This window comes from Phaseolus vulgaris, chromosome 4 (assembly GCF_000499845.2).
Source record: "Phaseolus vulgaris cultivar G19833 chromosome 4, P. vulgaris v2.0, whole genome shotgun sequence".
NCBI classification, from domain to species: Eukaryota; Viridiplantae; Streptophyta; class Magnoliopsida; order Fabales; family Fabaceae; genus Phaseolus; species Phaseolus vulgaris.
Window position 1 is genome coordinate 33593812 of NC_023756.2, and position 22951 is coordinate 33616762.

The following is a 22951-nucleotide window of genomic DNA, read 5'->3' on the forward strand; positions in this document are numbered from 1 at the left end:
GGGAAAGAAGGAGTCTAAAGACAACTTCAGGAGGGCGAGAGGTCCAGAAAAGATGGGGGAGCTCGACAAGGATCTATGCAACTTCTGGAAAGGAGTTGCCTCCTCCAACGTAACCCTGGCCACCTCCTCCATCATCGCCTGCGAATTCCATGAAAGTCAACTGGACTTTCATATAGGTTTGTCTTCCCCTCATCTCCGAGTTTTCCTTTCCCTGAGTTCGCATCGCCCTATCTTTTATATTGATGTTGCTTGTGTCATTCTGATTTGCATGTAGTCTTGTCTAGTTAGTCCATGCATTAGCTCACCCTGCTTATTTTCTTGTGTATCATCAATAGCTTGAATTGGACTGGTTTATGATCATTGGTTTCTTTATGCAGATACAATGTTGAGGAAAGAAAAGATGGCTAGGCTGCGCTCCATTGCCAAACTTCATAATCTGGCGGCGGGCACCCAAACCATTCCCAACTCTGTAGCAGAAGCCGCCGCTGCCCAAGGCAAATCTCCACAGATTGGTCCATCCACTGTCTCTCTCTTCCTGCCCCTGAGCGAAAGAAGCTGCCACCAAAAAGGGCTAAGAGGAAGACCCCCAGGGTGGTGTCGGAGGAAGAGGAAGACGAAAGCACCAAAGACGGACTAGTCTGTAAGAGAAAGAGGATAACTATAGCTGAGCCACCAGCAGCTGAAGGCACCAGCCTCAACTACGCCGAGAACCCCCCAGCGCCTCCACGCCCTTCGAGTCTGTTGGGGATGTTCTCCCTTCAAACGCCTCAGCTGCTGGAGCTACACATGAACAACTTGCAGATACGAAAGCTTCCCCTCAACCTGCAGCAGGAGCTACCTGCCTCACCACCACGCCACGAGATTCCCCTCGCCATCCAACCTTGTAAAGGTGGTGGCGAGAATCAACCTTCAACACCTCCTCCAACTCCAGCTCTTCCAGCCCCTCTCCAGGAAGCTCTGAAGTCCTTCACCGCGCGCCTAAATGCCATGGTTGTCGAGAACCTTCCTCTAGTCGTCGGTGAAGGTCTGAAGGATTCCCTGAGCTAGTTCGAAATTGACAACCGCATTCATCAGGAGGAGGCGAGCACCGCGAGAGCCGAAGCTGATAAACTCAAATGTGACATGCTGATGCAAGGGCTAGAGTTCTCGTGGGTGGAAAATGCTCTCAACGATGAGCTTCGAAGTTTGCGCAAGGATAAAGCTGAATTGCGCCAGAAACTGCACGCCAAACTTCAAGACGCTGTTGAATTAGAGAGCAAGCTCGTTCTTATGAGGGCCAAAATAGCTGAGCTGGAGGAAGCCCAAAAAGCTGACGAGGCCAAGATGGCCAAACTGGAGAAGAGATCAACTGAGAGAGAAACCCTTCTGGGGCAGGTCGAAGCAGATCGGGACAAGAAATCTAAAGAACTGAGCGAAACTACCGCAGAGCTTGCCCAAGTGCGTGAGGAGAACAGTGGGTTCAAGAAGAAGATCGACGAGCTTGAACTTGAGGCTGCCCAGGTTCTTACCTCAGGCTTTGGGGCTGCTTTGGAGCAGTTTGCTTGCGAATTCCCTGATCTCGACCTCTCTAAGTTTTCAGTGTACAATGAAGTGGTGGATGGCAAGATCATGCCTTCAACTTAACTGCTCCCATTTGCCACTTCAATTTTATCATTTTGAAAACTCTTGTATTTAACTTTGGTTTATCTGTAATAACTTTCATTCCGTTCAAACTGCTTATATATATATATATATATATATATATATATATACTCTAACTTTATCTGTTGTGCGATCATCTCATGTGACTGGCTAGTTTTTACTGAACCCAATTAACTTAGCACAAATTGATGCTTAATTCTCTAGAAATCGACTTAACCTGAACAAACTGTTAGTCTATAGCAATAACATTTAACATGAAATCACTTACTGGGCAGTAGGCGTGGGTCAATCTTAGTATCCGAAATATTGCTTGCCTGATCTGCCAAGTGACATGTGTATTTCTATGTCATCGCCTAAAACTTCGCTGATCTAGTTCTTGCCGTGTAATCTTCTTACTATCTCAATCTCAAAGCCATAGTCTTTTGGCGATGTCATTTTCTTTTTATGACTTCATCTTTGCTCAACTGGGAGGAGAGCTGCTTTTTGGATCTCCCTCTACCTTCCCTGAGTCTTTAACCTGAGATAACTTAAATCATTGTTCCCTCATATGGGGGTAGAGCCGCCTTTCGGATCCTTCTCTACCTCCCTGAGTTTTAGAACAATGATCTAGGTGGTGAGGTGTCCTTTGCGAACCTTCCCCAACCATCCTTTAACTTCTTTTTTAACTGGTCTTGCTAGGTCAATATTGATGTTTCACTTGAGGGAAAAGGCATTTTCCATCAACCTTCCTTCCCCATACTTAAGATCATTAGCACCCCTGACTTTTCAGTTTTATCTTGCCTGAACTCACTCGAGGGTGAGAAGGACTTTTCCTGGTGCCTCAACTTGCCCAGGGGTTACATCTCCTCCTCCCCTGGATGCACTGGGGACTTTCAAACTTGCCTCGATTTGCTTACGCCAAGATTCTTGCCTGTATTCGCTCAAGGCGAGGAGGTCTTTTTTAATCTTTTCTCGCCTGCACCCGCTCAAGGCGAGGAGGACTTTTTAATCCTATCGCCAGATGGCGATGAGGACTTAAAAACTTTATACTTGTGCCTCCGATCGCCAGGTGGCGATGAGGACTTAAAAACTTTATACTTGTTCCTCCGATCGCCAGATGGCGATGAGAACTTAAAAACTTTATGCTTGTGCCTCCGATCGCCAGATGGCGATGAGGATTTAAAACATTATACTTTAAAACTTTGTACTGAATGCATGCGATCTGAGTTCACCGTTGCCTTAAATTACACAAGGGCGACAAGGTCTCTTTTCCGAAAACTTAAAAACGATAAGCATGCAAACTTAATGAACTTGGAAACTTTGATAAACTTCGAAACCTTCTTTATTGGGTGGCCTCGTTAAAAACCCTCCTTAGGGAAAAAAGAGTGCCCCCTTGAAAAACTGTTTTAACTGAAACTGCTTTAAACTGTTCAAGTTAGTCACTACTTACAATGCTTTAACTGTAATAAAACTTGAGATGGGTGGCGTTCCAAGTACGAGGAATCGCCCCTCCTTCCAACGTCTCCAAGCGGTAGGCACCGTTTCCAAGTGCTTCGGTTATTCTGAATGGTCTTGCCCACTTCGGCGACAATTTGTTCTCCATCTCATACTGGTGGGCCTTCCTCATCACCAGATCGCCATCTCTGAATCGCCTTGGTTTTATTCTAGAGTTGTACCTGCGTTCAACTCTTCTCTTCACTGCTTCAGCCTTCGCCCGTGCTTCCTCCCTGACTTCATCCAGCAAATCCAAATTCATTCTCCTTTCTTCGTTCGAGTCTTCCGCCACAAAGTTCTGGAATCTCGGCGAGCTTTTCTGGATTTCAACTGGAATCATTGCATCACACCCATACACCAAACTAAATGGGGTTTCATGGGTTCCTGATTGCTCGGTGGTATGATATGCCCACACTATACGGGGAACTTCTTCAGCCCAAGACCCCTTGGCCTTCTCTAACCTCCTCTTCAAGCCTCTCAACAAAACCCGATTGGCTGACTCCACTTGCCCATTCGTTTGTGGGTGCTCCACAGAAGCAAACACCTGCTGTATTCCCGCATCGCCACACAGCTTCTTCAACAGGTGACTTGCAAATTGAGTCCCATTATCTGATACCAAACGCTTAGGCACACCAAACCGACACACAATATTCTTCCACACGAAACTCTGAATCTTGTGCGCGATGATCTAGGCTACTGGTTCTGCTTCAATCCACTTCGTGAAGTACTCGATCGCCACAACCAACTACTTCATTTGCCTGATCGCCAATGGAAAGGGTCCCAGAATATCGATTCCCCACGTATGGAATGGCCAGGGGCTGTAAATTGACTTTAGCTCTTCTGGAGGCGCCTTGTGCCAATCGGCGTGCTGTTGGCATTGCTTGCAACACTAGGCATATTTCTGGCAATCTTCCTTCATTGTGGGCCAATAATAACCTGCACGGAGAGTTCTTGTTGCCAAAGTTCGACCCCCGATGTGACTCCCACAAATCCCCTCATGGAGCTCAGCCATAATTCTTGTGCACTTCTCTCCGTGTACACATACTAAAAGGGGATGTGTAAACCCAAACCTATACAACTCGCCATCAACGAGGGTGAACCTGCTGGAGTTCTTCTTTATCTTTCTAGCTTCCATCGGGTCCAGTGGGAGCACGCCATCCGCCATGTAGCGCTAGTATGGCGTTATCCACGTATCTGGCTCATGGATAACACAAACTTGCATCATCTTTACCTCTCCCACTGGATGTGCTCTAACTCTCGGCATCCTCAAAGTCTCCTGAGTCAAGGATCTATGACTCCTCGCCATCCCTTCCATCGATTTGCAAATTTGAAGAACCTGGTGATCTACCACAAATGCTCGAGGTGTCTTCAAAGTTTCTTGTATGACGGTCCTCTGCCTGCCCCCCTTTCCCGAACTGGCGAGCTTGGCTAGCAAGTCAGATTGGGCATTCTGCTCCCTTGGCACGTGTACCACTTCAAACAAAGCAAAAGACCGCTTTAACTCTTGCACATACTCCCGGTAAGCCGCCATTTGCGGATCTTTGACCTGAAACTCGCCAGTTACCTGCCCAGTGACCACTAACGAGTCACTCTTGGCCACCAACACCTTTGCTCCCATTTCCTTCGCCAACAAAATTCCGGCGATCAAAGCCTCATACTCTGCTTGATTATTGATGGCTTTGAAAGCAAACCTCAGAAATTGTTCTATCAACACATCGTTGGGCCCTTCCAAAATAACTCCAGCTCCGCTACCCTGCTAGTTAGACGACCCATGCACTGAGAGCACCCAACGAAAATCATCCCCAGCACTCTGCGCTGTTTCAGAAGAGAGCTCGACCACAAAGTCAGCGAAGATTTGCCCTTTGATTGGTCCTCGGGGCTCATACTTAATATCGAATTCCGACAACTCCACTGCCCATTTTACCATCCTTCCAGCTACATCCGGTTTCTTCAAAACCTTCTGGATGGGTAAGTCAGTCATTACTAACACTGTAAAGCTCTGGAAGTAATGACGCAACCTCCTCGCCCAAAACACAACCGCCAGCGCTGCTTTCTCTAAGGCTTGATATCTCGCTTCTGGGCCCTGCAACACCTTACTAACAAAAAAAAAAGGTTTTTGGACTTGATCTTGATCCTGGACAAGTACCGCGCTTATCGCCTTCTCAGTTATGGCAAAATACAACCTGAGGGGCGTTCCCATTTGAGGTTTGCACAAAACCGGCGGGCTCGCCAAATACTCTTTGAGCTTCACAAAAGCTTCTTCACATTCCCTCGTCCAGACAAACCTATTATTCCTCTTCAGACATTGGAAATACGGGTGGCCTTTCTCCCCACTGGCAGATACGAATCGAGACAGGGCGGCCATCCGGCCTGTAAGCTGTTGCACCTCCTTTACGGTGACAGGACTCCTTATCGCCAAAATGGCGGCACAGTTGTCGGGATTTTCCTCGATTCCCCTCTCAGTCAAAAGAAATCCCAGAAACTTCCCTGCCTCCACGCCGAAAATGCACTTCTCGGGATTCAACTTCAGCTTGTACTTGGCTATGTAACGAACAACTCTTCCAGATCAGTAACGTGTCTGCTCCTTTCTAGAGATGTCACGACCATATCGTCGACATATGCTTGCACATTCCTCCAAAGCATAGGCGCAAGCACCTTATCCATTAGCCTCTGGTATGTGGCTCCCGCATTCTTCAGCCCAAAGGGCATCACCTTGTAGCAATAGGATGACCTTTCTGTCATGAAAGCAGTCTTTTCCTCATCCATCGGGTCCATCTTAATCTGGTTATATCCCAAGAAGGCGTCCAAGAAACTGAGCAATTTACACCCTGAGGCACTATCCACCAGGGCATCTATACTTGGCAAAGGATAAGAATCCTTTGGATAGGCTTTATTTAAATCTGTAAAATCAACGCACATCCGCCATTTCCCATTACTCTTCTTGACCAGAACGACATTGGCGAGCCATTCCGGGTATTGAATCTCCCTCATATGACCTGCCGCAAGGAGTTTCTGCGTCTCGTCCCTGATCGCCTGTCTCTTTTCTTCGTTAAACTTTCTTCTTCTTTGTCGGATTGGTTTGACTTGAGGATCCATCGCTAGGCGATGACACAAGAAATCAGGGTCAATTCCCGGAATGTATGAAGCAGACCATGCAAACGTGTCCAGATGCCTATTTATTACCTTGACGATCTGGTCTTGTGTCTCGCCATCTAAAGTCTTCCCCAGCTTAAATGTTCTGCCGCCAATCTTCTTCTCAAGCCAATCCTCGACCGGCTGAGGCCTCTTCTCACTGGTGATTAGCGCTCTCGCGATTCCTGACTCCCTGGCGACTTCCGGGGAGTCCTTCTCTTCCTCAACCTGAGCGGCGTTCTCGCACCTCGCCTCAACATCCACCATCACCACATCCCTTTCAGTGGCCACCTCAAATGCTGTGTCCACAACTCGCCGATTTTCCTGTTTAGGCTCCACACCAGGGGGCGGCGTTGTGGTTACATGACACACTGATCTCTTGTTCTTGAGGTTGTTTTCATAGCACTTCTTTGCCTCCTTTTGATCAGAGCGGATGGTGATAACCACCCCCTCCATTGAAGGTAACTTGACCTTCATGTGCCTCGTAGAAGGCACAGCTCCTATCCTGTTGAGTGTTGGCCTTCCCAACAGGATATTATATGCCGAAGGAGCATTCACAACAAGGTACCTAATCTTCTCTGTGCGCGAGGCCACCCCATCTGTGAACGTCGTTCTTAACTCAATGTACCCCCTGACCTCCACTTGATCACCAACAAAACCGTATAAGCAGCCCCCATATGGCCTCAGTTGGTCGGGGGATAATTGTAACTTTTCCAAAGCAGCCCCCATATGGCCTCAGTTTGCCGAGCTTCCTTGATCAACCAACACCCGATGAACCATCCTCCCCGCCGTAACGAGCGAGATTACAATGGGATCGTTGTATGGGGCACAACATCCCTAAGATCTTCTTTGGTGAACGTGATGTCCACATCGGGCGAGTGATTCTCAAAAGCCTCTACTGACATCACGGACCTTGCATATTTCTTCCACTGTGATGCAGTACACCCACCACCCGAGAATCCGCCAGCTATATTGTGGATCTCGCCGTGAATGGGTACTTCATGCTGCTGTCCCTCACTGCTCGCCGGTTGTGAACCTGACGATTGCCCCGTTTACTTCTCCAGCAAATAGTCTTTCAAGAACCCACACTTGACCAACTCGGCGAGTTGGTATCCCAAAGCCAAGCACGAATTGATGTAGTGGCCAAAGCTCTTGTGGAACTCACACCACGCGTCCGGTTTTGGCCCCAACACCTTATCCGTTGTCTTCTCAGGTACTTTGAGCCTGGCAGCAATGTTCGGAATGGCGATCAGGTCAGCCAATCCCATCACAAACTCGTACCTTGGCGGTCGATTAGACTCTCTAGGCCACCCTGGCCCCTTCCCCTTGCTCTTCTTTGGATCATAAGGATGATGCATCCTTTGATCCTTCTTCCCTGCCGCCGCCTCCATCACCCTCTGCGACTGAATCCTCGTCTGAGCGCGTGGCTTAGCTGCAGTCACATTCCCTCTCTTCTCGGAGACTTCGCTTTCAGCGGCGATGTAGGCCACGACACGTCGCCGGATTTCAGCGAACGTGGCGGGGTGGCTCCTGATCAGCGATTCACTAAACGGTCCAGGCAACACGCCCTTTTTGAAGGCATGCACAAACATATCTTCATCCTTACCTGGCAAGCGGACACTCTGAGCCCCGAATCTGTTCAAAAAATCCTTCAGAGACTCCCTTTGATATTGCCTCACATCGAACAGATCGTAAGACACCAACGACGGTGCCTTGTTTACTATGTACTGCTCGACGAACATCTTGGAGAACTGCTGGAAGGTGGTAATGTGGCCGGTAGGCAGACTGACGAACCACTCCAGCGCTGTTCCACTGAGAGTACTCATGAACACCTTGCAGTAGACTGCATCCGAACCGCCTGAGAGCATCATCTGCGTGTGAAACGTCGTGAGATGAGCCTCAGGATCCTCCACCCCGGTGAAAGATGCTTTCACCGATACCGCATTTGCAGGGACCACCGTGTCCATGATCTCCTGAGAAAACGGCATTGGAAAATTACGCGGTGGGGACGGGGGTGCAGATTTGTCCCCAGTCGCATGCTCCTTCTGTCCCTGGAGAGCTTTACGTAACTCTTCATTGACTCTGTTAAGCTCTTCATTTCTAGCCTGTGAGGCCACTAGTGCCTCGTGCATTCTCTCTTGTTCAGAACGTGATGCAGCCACGTTCTCCTGCAACGTCCTCATCATTTCCATCACCTGCGCCATAGATACAGCGTCCTCTTCGGTTGATGGCGCGACTGAACTGGATCGCGTTGTCCTCATCCTTTCTCAACAAACTTCAAGAAATCACACCAAAATCGTAATCACAAACACTCCGAATCAGAACAAGATTGCGAACTCTTCGAACAAACTACAGAGAGACGATTGATCCAGCAATCAATTGATAGAAACCCCAACAATTCATAGAAACTCCACTTTACTGATTAGAACCCCAAGCAAACGGTGAAACTCCGGAAAACCGACTACGACAGCAAGCAGTCGAACAGAAATCACCAAAACTTCAATAAACCCGAACTGTGGTTGGGAATCACCTTTTACACGACCCCACGGTGGGCGCCAGATGATCCTGCCGATTAACCAAGCGCAAGAACAATGCCTCGTCACGATCTTTCCTCACCAGCTTTAACACCACGTGCGTTTCAAGTCCACGCTACAGATTGTCTCCCTGAGAACCTGAAAACACAGTATGGCGCCTCTGCGGCTGGTGGCGCTCCGACGCTCAAGTCAGTAACAGGAACACCCAAACACTGAGAGAAAACTAAGTGCTGTAGAACCGTACTCAAGTGCTCTCAACCAAAAAATAATGAGCCGTAATCAACGTCCCTCTGCAAATTCTGTTAAGTTTACCTTTATACCTAGGTTTTTTCTCTCTCCAGGCAGTTACGCTTTGGACGCGTGGCTCGCATCCAACCCTGCACGTGTCATCATCTGGGCTGGGGTAACTGGTAGTACCCAACCTTACATGTGTCATCATCTGGGCTGGGATAACTTGAGCGTCATTTCTATGTAGCATCCAGTTGTGCGGCCAAGTCTCCTATTCAAGGTGTAACCTAGCACGTAACGCGCTCTGGAACACCACCCGACAAGGCGAGTATCGGATGCAACAAAGTACACCGTCTCTGTGATATCGCTTGTCGCAAGTGACACCTTCCTCTTTGCCACGCCATGCATGTTCTAGCTGAGGAAACCTCGCCATCGACGAATGTCCACTCTGGGAATCCCGTCATCGATGAGCAAGCTGTTTCCGCCAAATCACTTAACCTCCACGCTTCATGCTGACGTAACAATCATCTCTACTGAACTTACACGCTTGAACTTACTCGCCTGAACCTCCAACAGCTTCAACTAAGTTTACTGGGAAATCCGACGATGTGCCTCTTGTGGCGACTCCTGACCACCTGATCTTCCATCATCTAACACGGCGATCATACGGAAACCTGGCGACAACCGACTATGTACACTGTAAAAAGCCACTTCCACAAACGGCGGCCATGTTAACTTCTTGACCATTCATCTTTCTCTTGTCCACGTGTCCCGCTAAGCACGCCCCACATAGTCACTTACTATCCATGTCATCACACCCGATGACCTGATTGGTACAGTTAACAATGCTGAAGGGAAGGTATCTAATGTATAGGACATGTTTAAATCACAGCAAATGGGTTATAACAAAGTTAAATGTTTAAATCACAGCAAAAGGAATGTCACCAATCTCGACTTGAACCCATCCAAATGGATTTAAGCATATTCAACTTTTCAACGATAAAAAAATTAGTTCAAATAGCAAAAGGGTAATGGATTGGCAAAATTCCAAACCACTTACTGAATGTGAGAACTTGTTGTGCTCAAAGCTTCAACAACTGTGTCTAGCTCACCATTAGTTAGTAGTAATGTATCTTGCAACATTCAGCAACCAGTTTGTAATAATATCAACAAAATTGCTTTCTTAATGGAAACTGACACAGTTTCTAATTAGCACACACAGGTCTCCATCTTATATTGTCTAAAGGACATTTCTATGCAGAAAGAGATGCCTTTACACCTCCTAAACATAAAACATGAAACATGGTAAATTTAACATGATTGACTGCTTTTCTTTCGCATCCTAATCAAAACACAAATTTTCCTCCTAGCATTTATCTAGCCTTCAAAAACAGAATAGAAAACAAACTACACGAAGTTTAAAAAAACCCAAAAAAAATCTTCTAAGAAAGAAGAAACACCCTCTACAAAGAAATCAAACAGACTATGCACACTCATCCAACCATATCAAATGACTAGGACAATAATAACATGATATACAGCTTGAAAGAACCATACATGTTTACTCTTTATTTAGCAACATATAAAAGAGCAAGTACAAACCAACCAAAGCACTTTCACCTCGTGGTTCAGCTCGCAAAATTTAATTAGAACTTAGGAAGTTCTGTCTATACCAGGTAAAAAAAATACCAAACCAAAGAAAACCGTTACCATTCCATATTATACCACAACTCTTGTGAGTCGGTAGCTAACTGGCTCACAATAATCTGAATATGCGATTGCAATTTAAAACCTTGTATCATTGATTAATCCATTCTCATTCTTCTTCTACAAAATTTAGAACCCAACAATAATCATTCTAATCAGTGATATATAAAACCTTGAATCATTGATCAATTCACCACCTTTCTTCTTCTGCAAAATAAGGCCTCTTCCCAACCAATTCAACAACTCTCTTCGCAGCACCAAAGTTTAGTTAAATGGATCCTTACCAAAAATAACCTAATTTAATTCACAAGCAAACCCAAAGAAAACACCAATTCATTTTTATTTCGGTCAAGTTTAGGGTTTATGCTTCAACTACTAATTCAAATAAGCATTTGCAAACACGACATGAGCAACTCAGAAAATTCAATGCCAACTGAAGAAATCGACAATGGAAATAGAGAAAGGATAATGAAAAAAAGAGCAAAATCGATGGTGATGACAGTGGTGTTGCGTTCGCCGGAGAGAACAATGGTGGTGGAGCGTATAGGGGCGTGAGAGAGAGAATATGTACTGAGAAGAGGAAGAAGAAACCAATTACCATGACGAAGCAGCAAAAGCAGGTCCGTGGTGGAGGAGGAGAAACAAGTCCGTGGTGGAGAAGGAGAAGCTCTGTGGTAGAGGATGAGAAGTAGCTCTAAGATGGAAGAGGGAAAGTAGCTACTGTGGAGGAGGAGAAACACTAATGGGTTTTTTAGTCAAAAGTTTGAAAAAGTGAGTATTTTCCTGAGGTTTGAAAATAAATCATTGGAAAAGTTAAAAGAAAGATAATTTTTCTTTTTTTATTAAAAATATTTATATAAAATAAATAAATAAAATTAATTTATTTTAATTAAATAAATATTTAAAAGTAAGAATATTTTTTAAAAAAATTATATGTTTAAACTTACAGATTCAAAAACTTTAAGAATTTAGTTATCAAATATATTAAAAAAAAATTTAAATTTTTTTTAATTATATTTATTTATTGAAATTTGAGAAAATTTAAAATATTTTATTGATGTTTTACAATAAACATTTCAAACTTAATGAAAATTAAACAAACTCCATTATTTTGATGAGATTTTAGAATAAATTAATGAAACTTAACAAAGGTTAAAAAGTCTCAACTATTTTGCGGAAGTTTTAAAATAAACCTTTGGAAATTAACTAAGGCTAAAAAATCTCCGTTATTTTGTGGAGGTTTTGAAATAAACCTATGGAAATTAATGAAGGTTAAAAAAAACATCAGTTATTTTGCAGAGGTTTTAAAATAAACCTTTGAAAATTAATGAAGGTTAAAAAAATCTTCGTCATTTTGCCGAGGTTTTAGAATAAACCTTTGGAATTTAACTAAGATTAAAAAACCTCCGTTATTTTGTTGAGGTTTTAGAAAAAACATCCATTAATTAAATCAATTCTTAGGGTTATGTTAACTTCCACTAAATAACCTCCACTAAAACCTTTTTTTTCTTGCAGTGAACTTGACTTTGTTCCCATAAATTTTTATATCAACACCAAAACGAAAAATTGCATAAAATAAAATTACTTTATGTTCTTACAACAAGGACCAAGAACACTTGAAATGGGTTAATCAAGACTAATCCTTCAATCTTGGGCTGAACACTATCTTGGGCCGGGTACTTCTCTCCTTGATGGAAACTCTTGGCTTCTCCTCTCGGCTGGTGCTCTCGGCTTCTCCTCACAACAGGTGGGGGGTACCTGCAAGTCGCTCCGATGCCAAAGTCAGAAAAGGTTTAACGTTCATCAGATAAAATCACTCTTACCTTTTTTCTTACTCTGAACTTCTATTTATAGGGTTTCCTTAATGGCCTTTTCTCCTTTTCTGTTGGACTTTCTCTTTACACCTTTTTATTATTTACACACTCCTCCTGTGGGTTTTAAACTTAATTGGGTTTCATTTTTATAGTAATATTTATATTTTATTTTATTCTTTAACATATATCTTTTTCATTCTCGGTTTAAACCTCTCGGTTTCAACCTTTTTCCCTCGTTTACTCAATGTTGTTCTCGGCCTAAACCTCTCGGTTTTAGCCTACCAGTACACTAGCCCCCGAGACAAAAATATTTTTATTTTAAGTTTAAAGAAATATTTGTGTCTTAATATAATATAATAATGTTTGACGTTTGATTTGATTTGATATGGAACGCTTTGATTTCTGCGCTTTATTTTGCTCAGTTTTCATGACTTGACAGGAACTTGCTATTTTGACCGTTAGATGACATATTTTTCAATGGTGCCACATTGTTTATATCGTTTGAAATTCTAGGGTTTTGTTTGGGCTATAAATAGGTTTGCCATTGGGTTTTTTATGATTGTGTGAGCTTTGCTGCTGTTTAGAAGGAAGCATATTGTCAATCTTCGTTCAATTCTTGCGAAGGTAATGTCTCTTTCAAGTTCTTCTGCTACTGATGAATTTTCAAGCGCGGGTGGTGAATCAACTGGCCGAGTGGTTCGAGAAGAAGTTCCTCCTGAGTCAAAATCTTCTTCTGCTACTCCATCTTGTATGAATGATTCAAGTGGAGCTCCTGCTGTTGATGTTCCTCAAGAATTTGAATTTATCGTACCCCAGAAAAACCTTCGTCCTGGTTATCAATGGGTCAATCCTAAAGTCCGAGAGTATTTCTCGAAGTATCGTTCTGCTAACGAACTTCGGAGTTTTCTTTCCCGTTCTCAGATTTATTATTCTGATATTGAAAATGATATCATTTCATTTCGGCGTGTTGGTGATGTTGATAATGTGTGTCATGGCCGAGAAGGTGATAGCTATGAATTTTTTTATTTTTATGCTTGCTTTTTCAGAGATCTTCATATTCGATTGCCTTTGAACAATTTTCAAATGGGCGTTCTTAATTTTCTTAATGTTGCTCCTACTCAGCTTCATCCTAATGGTTGGGCTGCGATGCAAGCATTCAGTATTTTGTGTAAATTATTGTCACTTTCTCCTAGTCCTTCTGCGTTTCTATACTATTATAGTTCTCGGCCTGGTAAACGGCCAGGGTGGCTATCCCTTATTAGCAAGTCCAATGTGTGTTTTCTTAAGCCTTTTACGTCGTCGTATAAGGATTTTAAAGGAAGTTTTTTCAAAATTCTAATAGAGCCAATAGGAAGAGAATATTTCTTTAATGGAAATTCTCCAAAATTTCCTCTGTATTGGACGAAAGATCCTGTGAAGTTTAACTCAATATCCTTTCATTCGATGGGTGTGGCCGATCGTCATGTTATTGAAGTTTTTAGTCATTTCTCGTATCAAGTTCCCACTCGTGCTTTGCTTCAGTTGTATACTTCATCACATCCTCGAGAAGATCTTACTGGTACGTGGTTATTCCGCATTTTCTTGCTTTTTAGGATAAGTTTTTTAACTTTGCTAAATTTTTTATTGATTTTCAGCTCTGATGGCAAGTACTAATCCGAAAGCTCGATCTTACTTTTCGAAACTGCTTAACAAAGTGGGTGATGTTACTCCCCGACGCGAGAATGTGGTAAATCCTGTTGTGGAAGTAGAAAACGTGGAGCCAGTTGTTAATGTTGACGTGGTGGAACCGACAAGTAATGTTGATGTTGCTGGTCCTTCGAAGAAATCAAAGAAACGAGATAGGAGCAGCAAGAAGTCACGTTCATCTTCTCGGCGCCATCGCCATAGTGGAAATGTTTCATGTGAACCTCTTCCTGAGACGATTTTTAGTGCTACGAATAAATATGCAAAATTCGTTCAAACATCTTTTAGTGAATCAACTTACAATATGCTGAAGAATATGGATGCTACTTCATTAGCGGATTCTGTTATTGAATTATCAAGTAGAAATCTTTTGATTGGAAAAATGATGAAAGAGAAGAATGGAAACTGCGTGTCGTTGTCCGAATTTGAGAAGCTGAAGAATGATCTTGCTGAGTATAAGGATAGGATGAACTCTTTATCATTAGAGTTAGAGAAGGTGGCAAAACAGAAAGAACAACAAGAAATCGAAAATGAAGGTCTTGGAAAAGAAATTTCTGATTTGAAGAATGAAAACCTGAAATGTATTACGGAGAATGCTCAATTGTGCAAGGAGAATCAACTTTTGACCGAGAAGGTATCGGCGCTATCTTCTGCTAATGAATCGGACAAGAAGACCATCAAACTTATGGATGAGGAGATTAATCAGCTAAAGACCAATGTTTTTGAAGCCGAAAGTTTTATATTTGAACAACACAAACTTGGCTTTGAGAAGGCTCTTCAACAAGCAAAATACTTTTATAAAATTCCTATTGATGAAGGTAATTTTGATGTTAAGAAGGAATTTTATAATGGTGAGCTAGTTCCTGCTAATGAGATTCCAGATAATGATGCTGAAGATATTAATATTGAAAATTAGGTATAGGGTTTTAAGGTTTAGTTTGTCGGATACTTCTCGGTTACTTGTGGAGAAGTATAATTGTTTTGGAATGCTAAGCTTGTTGGATATTTGCATTCGTGATGTAATTCCTTTTTTGGGAACTTTTGTTAATATAAATGTTTAAGCTTTTGTGGTTATCATCGTAATTTTATCCTTTGTTATGTTCTGATAATTCTGTTATAATCGTTGAGGCTTGCTAGTTTTCGGTTCTTTTGTTGAAAGCGTTAGAAATGTTAGAATTATTTGAGTTTACCTCTCGGTTTAATGATTATTAGTTTAAAGACGACATTTTGTTGGAGTATGAAGATATTGACTGTTATGACTTGGACTTTTCGGTGTTTTTTTTTTTATTAGTCAAAAAATTGTGAAGTATAAAATTATTAATCAAAAACCTTTAATTTATTAAGGTTGATTCATAATTGATATATTATTGACTGGAATATGCAACTGTCGGTTTAGTAATGTCAGTTGTACGAGTGACTTTCGGTTTTTGGAATTGTGTTTTAGCTCTGATCTTTCGGTTTCGTTTGAGATAAAATGTTTAAGATTGACAAATTTTAAAGGAAGATTCTGATAGCAGGGATTTTCAAAAAACGAAAGCTAATTCTGATCTTTCGGTTTTCATGTGATTTGAAGATTTTCAAGAATGAGAATTATATTTATGTTTGTTCGGGAGGGATTTCACCTGAAATGAAAGCATCCAAGCCCGAAAAAGTTATGTAAATCGATTCTCGGGTGGGATTTTACCTGGAATGAAAGCATCCAAACCCAAGAAAACTATGTAAATCTATTCTCGGGTGGGATTTCACCTGAAGTGAAAGCATCCAAAGCCGAGAGTTTATGTAAATCTATTCTCGGGTGGGATTTCACCTGAAGTGAAAGCATCTAAGGCCGAGAGACGAAGAATGTATATGTACATAATGGAAGATAACAAAACGGATTGTTTCTTGAGAATTCCTCTTCATTATATGATAAGTAATTTACATCTATTGTAACTAAAATAAAATTTTAGATGACTTGCATTCCAGGTTCTCGGTATCATTTTCTCTTCCAAAGTTTCTAACCTATAAGCTCCATTTTGTAAGTTTTCTAGCACTCTAAAGGTCCTTCCCAATTGGATGCCAATTTTCCATGTCGTGGATCCTTTCGAGCATCAGTTCGCATTCTCCACACCAGATCCCCTTCTTTAAAAGCCCTAAATCTGACTTTTGCATTAAATCTCTTCATTGCTCTTCGTTTGACTGCAGTCTCTTTTATTTTTGCTTTTTCTCTAAGTTCTTCAATAAGATCAAGATCGGTTCTCAAACACTCATTGTTGATATTCCAGTCTTCCATTTGTCTTCTTAATGTGGGTCCATTAACTTCTACTGGTAACATTGCGTCTGTTCCGTAAGTGAGATTGAACGGCGTTTCTCCAGTTGATGTTTGCGGTGTGCAACGATATGCCCATAAAATCTCCGGTAATTTCTCTGCCCATAATCCTTTAGCAGTCCCCAACCTCTTTTTTAATTGTCCAAGAATAACCTTTTTTGCGGCTTCAGCTTGTCCATTCGTTTGTGGATGTTCGACCGAAGTGGTTGTGGGCTTGATTCCCAAATCTGCATAAAATTCCATAAGTTTTTTGTCAATGAATTGTCGGCCATTGTCACTTACAATAGTATGTGGGATTCCGAATCGACATATCATATTTTTCCATATAAACGTTTGGACTTGCTGTGCCGTTATCTTTGTCAATGCTTCTGCTTCTATCCATTTTGTAAAGTAGTCTACAGCTACTATCATGAATTTTGTTTGGCCTCGTCCAAGTGGGAATGGGTCAAGTATATCAATTCCCCATTTTCCAAATGGCCATGGAGATATGATTTCTTGCAACTCCTGCGCTGGGATATGATTTAAGCTCCCAAACTCTTGGCATTTTCTACATGTTTTGACATAAACTTCACAGTCCTCTCGGATTGTTGGCCAATAATAACCAGCTCTACAAACCTTTGTTGCCATTGTTCGAGCTCCACAATGCAGTCCACAAATTCCTTCATGAAGTTCTTTGACCACATATTCTGCTTGTTCTTTGGTCAAACATTTTAACAAGGGCATAGAGTATCCTCTTTATATAGCTCATCACCGATTAGAATGAAATTAGCGACTTTCTTTGCTATTTTGACATCCGGCTGAACACCTTGCTCCTGGGTCTTTATGATTTCAATGTATGTGTTTATCCAATCATCTTTGGCTGTTACAATATTGAAGCATTCGTCGAGACTAACTGTCGGATGACTGAGGGTTTGTTGTAGGATGGAATTGTGTTGCACTTGTCTTTGTTGGCTTGCTAACTTAGACAATGAATCTGCTTTCATATTTAATTCTCTTGGAATGTATTTCATCTCGGCCTTGTTAAAACATTGCATAATATTTAAGACTTTATGATAATATTTCATTAACAAAGGGTCTTTTACCTGATACTCCCCGTGCACTTGTCCCACCGACAGCTGTGAATCCGTTTTGCAAAGGACATTTTCCACTCCCATGTCTCTGGCTAATAACAATCCTGCAACAAGAGCTTCATATTCGGCCTGATTGTTGGATGTTTTGAACTCGAATTTGAGCGCCATTTCGACTTGGAAGTTATCGGGTCCTTCAAGTACTATTCCTGCTCCGCTTCCTCTTTTGCTTGACGCGCCATCTACATACAAAGTCCACTGGTCCTGTTGTGCTGATGTTGGCATCTGAATGATAAAATCTGCAAGAGATTGGGCTTTGATTGGTCCTCTTGGTTCGTATTTGATTCCATATTCCGAAAGCTCCATTGACCATGTCACCATTCGACCTGCAAGCTCTGGTTTTTTTTAAAATTTTAGATATTGGAAAATCTGTTCTCACTATTACCTGATGATTCTGAAAGTATGGTCGAAGGCGTCTTGCAGCATACACTAATGTTAGGGCAACTCTCTCAACTTTGGGATATCTGGTTTCGGCATTTTGTAGGGTTCTACTCACAAAATATATCGGTTTCTGCTCTGGGTTTTCTTGGATTAAAGCGGCTCCTATTGCTTCATTTGAAGTAACTAAGTAGACTATGATGGGTTGATTAGGTATAGGTTTTACTAAAATTGGAGGTTCAGCCACCATGCTCTTTATTTGAGATAAAGCTTGCTCACATTGTTCACTCCACACAATATTTTCAGATTTTTTCAACAAGTTTATAATCGGTTTAGTTTTCTCAGCCAATATTGGCAGAAATCTTGATAGTGAATTCAACTTCCCTACTAGCCTTTGCACTTCTTTTAGGTTTTTTGGTCTTCCCATCTGCATGATTGCCTCACATTTGTCAGGATTAGCTTCAATTCCTCTGTTTGTCAACATAAATCCCAAAAATTTTCCTCCTCTGACGCCGAAAACGCATTTTTCTGGATTAAGTCGAATATTGTATTTCCTTATTTGAGCAAACACTTCTTCAAGGTCTTCCAGGTGTTTCTGTATCTCATTTGATTTAACAACCATGTCATCAACATACACTTCTAGGTTCTTTCCAATCTGTTCTTTAAACACTTTGTCCATCAATCTTTGGTATGTTGCCCCAGCATTCTTCAAGCCGAAAGGCATGACTTTATAACAATAATTTGCAACATCAGTGGTGAAAGCTGTTTTCGGGATATTAGGTGCATACATCTGTATTTGATAATTTCAACCGTGATTACCATAGGATCATCATGATCTGGATCAATTTCTTGGAAGTCTTCGTCAGTGAAAAGCATTGGTGGTAAAGTTCTTCTTTTGAAAACATGATTAACAGACCTGATATTTCTCCAATGTTGCTTTCGTGCAGATGAGGATTCCTTCCCAGAAAAACCTCCTGAGATCGTATTTATAAACCCCCTAACCGGTCTTCCCAAACTTCGCTCTATGCTTCGTCTTACTGATTGAGTGTTTTGATAGATTCTATCTCTTCTTTCGTCTGGCCTTCCAACCCTTCTTTCGTCTCTTTTTTCCACTTGTTTTTCTCTCCTTTCCAACCTTTCAACCCTTCTTTCACCCAGCTCTCGCCCCCTCGTATCTCTCTCTGGACTCAACCATACTCTTGGATTTCCCCTTTGAACAAAACGTTTTAACTGTCCGACATGAATCAACTCTTCTATTTTATCTTTCAACCCAATACATTCTTCTGTATGATGACCATGATTTTTATGATATTCACAATGTTTGGTGCGGTCTGCCATTTCTGGTGTTCTTTCTTTTCTTGGTGATGGTATTATTTCGGCTGCCATGGCTTCCTGTAAAATTCTTGCTCTGTTCGTATTTAGAGGTGTGTATTGCTGGAACTTTCGAGCTTTGAATTCTTCTCGGGCTCTTCTTGCAACAGGCGGGTGTTCTCTTTCTGTCACCCTCTTCTCGCCTCCATCAACCCTTACTTGGTTTCGAAACTCCCTTAATTCTTCCATTTGCATAAATTTTGATGCCCGTTGCCTTAGTTCATCCAGATTGATCGCAGGTTTCTTGCAAAGACTATCGGCAAATGGTCCCGGTTTTAATGCCGTTATCATATGATGCATGGTGACCTCTGGACTAAGATTTCGGATCCCCAAAGCAACCTTTCCAAAACGTTCCATGAACATTCTTAAAGACTCTCCTTTCTCTTGTCTTATGTTCACTAAGGCGATTGACGTTAAATGATGGGGACGACTAGTTGCAAATTGAGCACCGAACTTTTCTATCAACGTATCAAAACAATCTATACTCAAAGGTGGGAGGCGTGTAAACCAGCTCAATGCTGCCCCTTTCAGAGTTGTAGGAAATACTCTGCACATAACAACATCATTCCATGTATACAAGCTGATTTGAGTAGTATATATTGCAATATGCTCATCAGGATCCGTACTTCCATCATATTTGTCAATGGTTAAGTTCTTCCAATTGTCAGGCAACGGAGTATCGACTATAACATCATAAAACGGATGTTTTCTGGAAGATGTTCCTGCACAAACCCCAGAGTTTTCAAGCCATCTTCTTCTGGTTTGAGAATTTTCATTATATATCCTCTCGTTCACTTGTATCCCCGGTTGGACAGTTTCGAAAGATGAATTCAAAATCGTTTCCTCTTGTAACTTTCTCCTCATGTGTGCGTTTTCGGCTCTTAACATACTCAATTCTTCTTCATTATTCTTTTTTAACATCTCGAATTCTTTTTGTAATTGGACCAACATTGCCATTGGCATGTTAACATTGTCTTCCCGATCTCCACCTTGTTCTCCTCCTTGACTCATCTTGTCTTTAACCCTTCTCAATTGACCCTCGGCCCCACGGTGGGCGCCAAAATGTTCTTACAACAAGGACCAAGAACACTTGAAATGGGTTAATCAAGACTAATCCTTCAATCTTGGGCTGAACACTATCTGGGCCGGGTACTTCTCTCCTTGATGGAAACTCTTGGCTTCTCCTCTCGGCTGGTGCTCTCGGCTTCTCCTCTCGGCTGGTGCTCTCGGCTTCTCCTCACAACAGGTGGGGGGTACCTGCAAGTCGCTCCGATGCCAAAGTCAGAAAAGGTTTAACGTTCATCAGATAAAATCACTCTTACCTTTTTTCTTACTCTGAACTTCTATTTATAAGGTTTCCTTAATGGGCTTTTCTCCTTTTCTGTTGGACTTTCTCTTTACACCTTTTTATTATTTACACACTCCTCCTGTGGGTTTTAAACTTAATTGGGTTTCATTTTATAGTAATATTTATATTTATTTTATTCTTTAACATATATCTTTTTCATTCTCCGGTTTAAACCTCTCGGTTTCAACCTTTTTCCCTCGTTTACTCAATGTTGTTCTCGGCTTAAACCTCTCGGTTTTAGCCTACCAGTACACTTTATAAATAAATTAAAATAAAATTTTGAAAAAATTTTAATAGGAGAAGAATTCCACAAATTATTTTATAGGTATGTTAATTTTTAATTTAGAAAATTTAATTTATTTGTTTAATATTTTATTTTGATGTTAACATATAATAGGGATGTGTATCTATTTTTGGTGCAACGAAGTTATTATAGTAATAGTAATATGATTAAACTGAAATAACCTAAAATATTTATTATATATATATATATATGTATTACAAAATACTGCGAAGTTCAAATTAAACAAAGCATATATAAAATGTAAATCAGAGAAATTTTTTAAAATAATATAGAAATCTATACAAACTCTCCAGTACTTCATAGGTACTAGAAGATATTATATTTGTATTGTAACATGTTCTTGTATAGAATAGATAATTATAGCACAAAATTATCAAACATAACTTTCTTAATAAAATATTCATACACATTTACTTTTTACTTATAAAAAAAATTAAAAAATTATACAAATTGTTATAATATTTGATGAATTTCAAAAAGTAATATTAGGTTGAATCATTTGAGATAAATTCTCATATGTCTGTCTAGTCATTAAAAGTATCACACAATTCTCATACGGATCAATAAGCTGGTTCATCGCATATCTATCGAGTCATGATATTCTCCATCTATAAATATAAATAAGAAGGTGCATAACTCAACCAATATTCTCTATTCATATAACATCATAACAATATTCTTCTCATTTAAGGACCATATACTAGGATGGGACAAATGCGGGTTGGCCTGCTCTGCATTTGGCCTGCAAAATGCAGGTCGAGTTGATTTGTCCTGCATAAGGGGTATCTCGTGGGCATGCTGCCCAACTCACGTAAGGATGTCCGGAGTGTGGGCAAAGCGAAGGCGAAGCATGCGCGTAATCTGTGTGAAGCCAAGGCAGAGGCGGTGCACACTGCGTGTGCGGAGCAAAGGAAGAGGCAAACCTAATTAAGCTTGAATTGGGGAAATGAGATATTACGTGCAGCTTGTGGGGTTGGTGCTTCAACTTAAAAATTTAATAAAAGAAAATTACGCGGATCAACCCGTTCTGCCACGTTTTTTACCTCGCGAATTTCGTGGAATGTGTTTATGCGGGTCAGCATGTTGGATTAGTGAGCATGCTCCGCACATTTTGCTAGCGGGCTGCGGAGCGTCTCACATGGCATGACCTACCCCGCATTGTGATCCCCATCATATACAAATATTAACAAGTTTAAAATTTTCAAAAAAATTTGGTAAAATTATAAAATACTCATTTTAAATCTTCGTCATATCATGAATACTTGTCTCATAAGTGGTTTAAGATAAGAAAACTCAAAAATCTTACTAACTAAAAAGTATTATTTTCTCAAACAATTTAAGGACATACAATTACATCTATATTTTATATTCCAAATTCACCAGTTGCTTATGGTTAACTAAATTAACAACAATGAAAATAAAACTACCAAGAGTACATTCATTAAAAAAAATCAAATTTACTCACAAATTATTATAAGGAAACTAAATTCATAGGTAAATTCAATATTACCTACGGATTACTATTACTGATATGAATTCATAGGTAAATTTTAAATTATCTATGGATTGTTCTCCACAGATCTTCTGTATGTAAATTTAACATTATATACGAATTACTACCCACAAATTTCTATCCGAAGATAAATTTAATATTTATATTATTATTATAATAATTAATAATATTAACAATATACATAATATACATAATATATATAATATTAATAATACTAATAATATGATTAATATTAATAATTATAATATATTAATATATTAAAACATATGTAATATTAATAATATTAATAACATATTATAATATTAATAATTATAATAATAATCATAAATAATAATCGTAAATAATAATAAAAAAGTAATAATGAAAAAAAAAGTATGCATAAACCTACAA

At 40.8% G+C, this 22951-nt stretch overlaps 2 protein-coding genes across 2 annotated transcripts; one reads left to right on the forward strand and one right to left on the reverse strand.

Annotated features, from left to right (window-relative positions):
• Positions 1 to 1122: 1122 nt before the first annotated feature.
• LOC137838703 (uncharacterized) lies at positions 1123 to 1623 on the forward strand. The gene has a single exon (XM_068647934.1). It carries the CDS (start codon positions 1123 to 1125, stop codon positions 1621 to 1623), a length of 501 nt encoding a protein of 166 aa, XP_068504035.1.
• Positions 1624 to 7298: 5675 nt separating this feature from the next.
• On the reverse strand, positions 7299 to 8450 carry LOC137838705 (uncharacterized). Its single transcript, XM_068647935.1, has one exon. The coding sequence runs from the start codon at positions 8448 to 8450 to the stop codon at positions 7299 to 7301; it is 1152 nt and encodes a 383-aa protein (XP_068504036.1).
• Positions 8451 to 22951: the final 14501 nt, after the last annotated feature.

Coding starts and splice junctions, on each gene's coding strand:
- LOC137838705 (XM_068647935.1), bottom strand. CDS start 8,450: ATGGCGCAGGTGATGGAAATGATGAGGACGTTGCAGGAGAACGTGGCT.
- LOC137838703 (XM_068647934.1), top strand. CDS start 1,123: ATGCTGATGCAAGGGCTAGAGTTCTCGTGGGTGGAAAATGCTCTCAAC.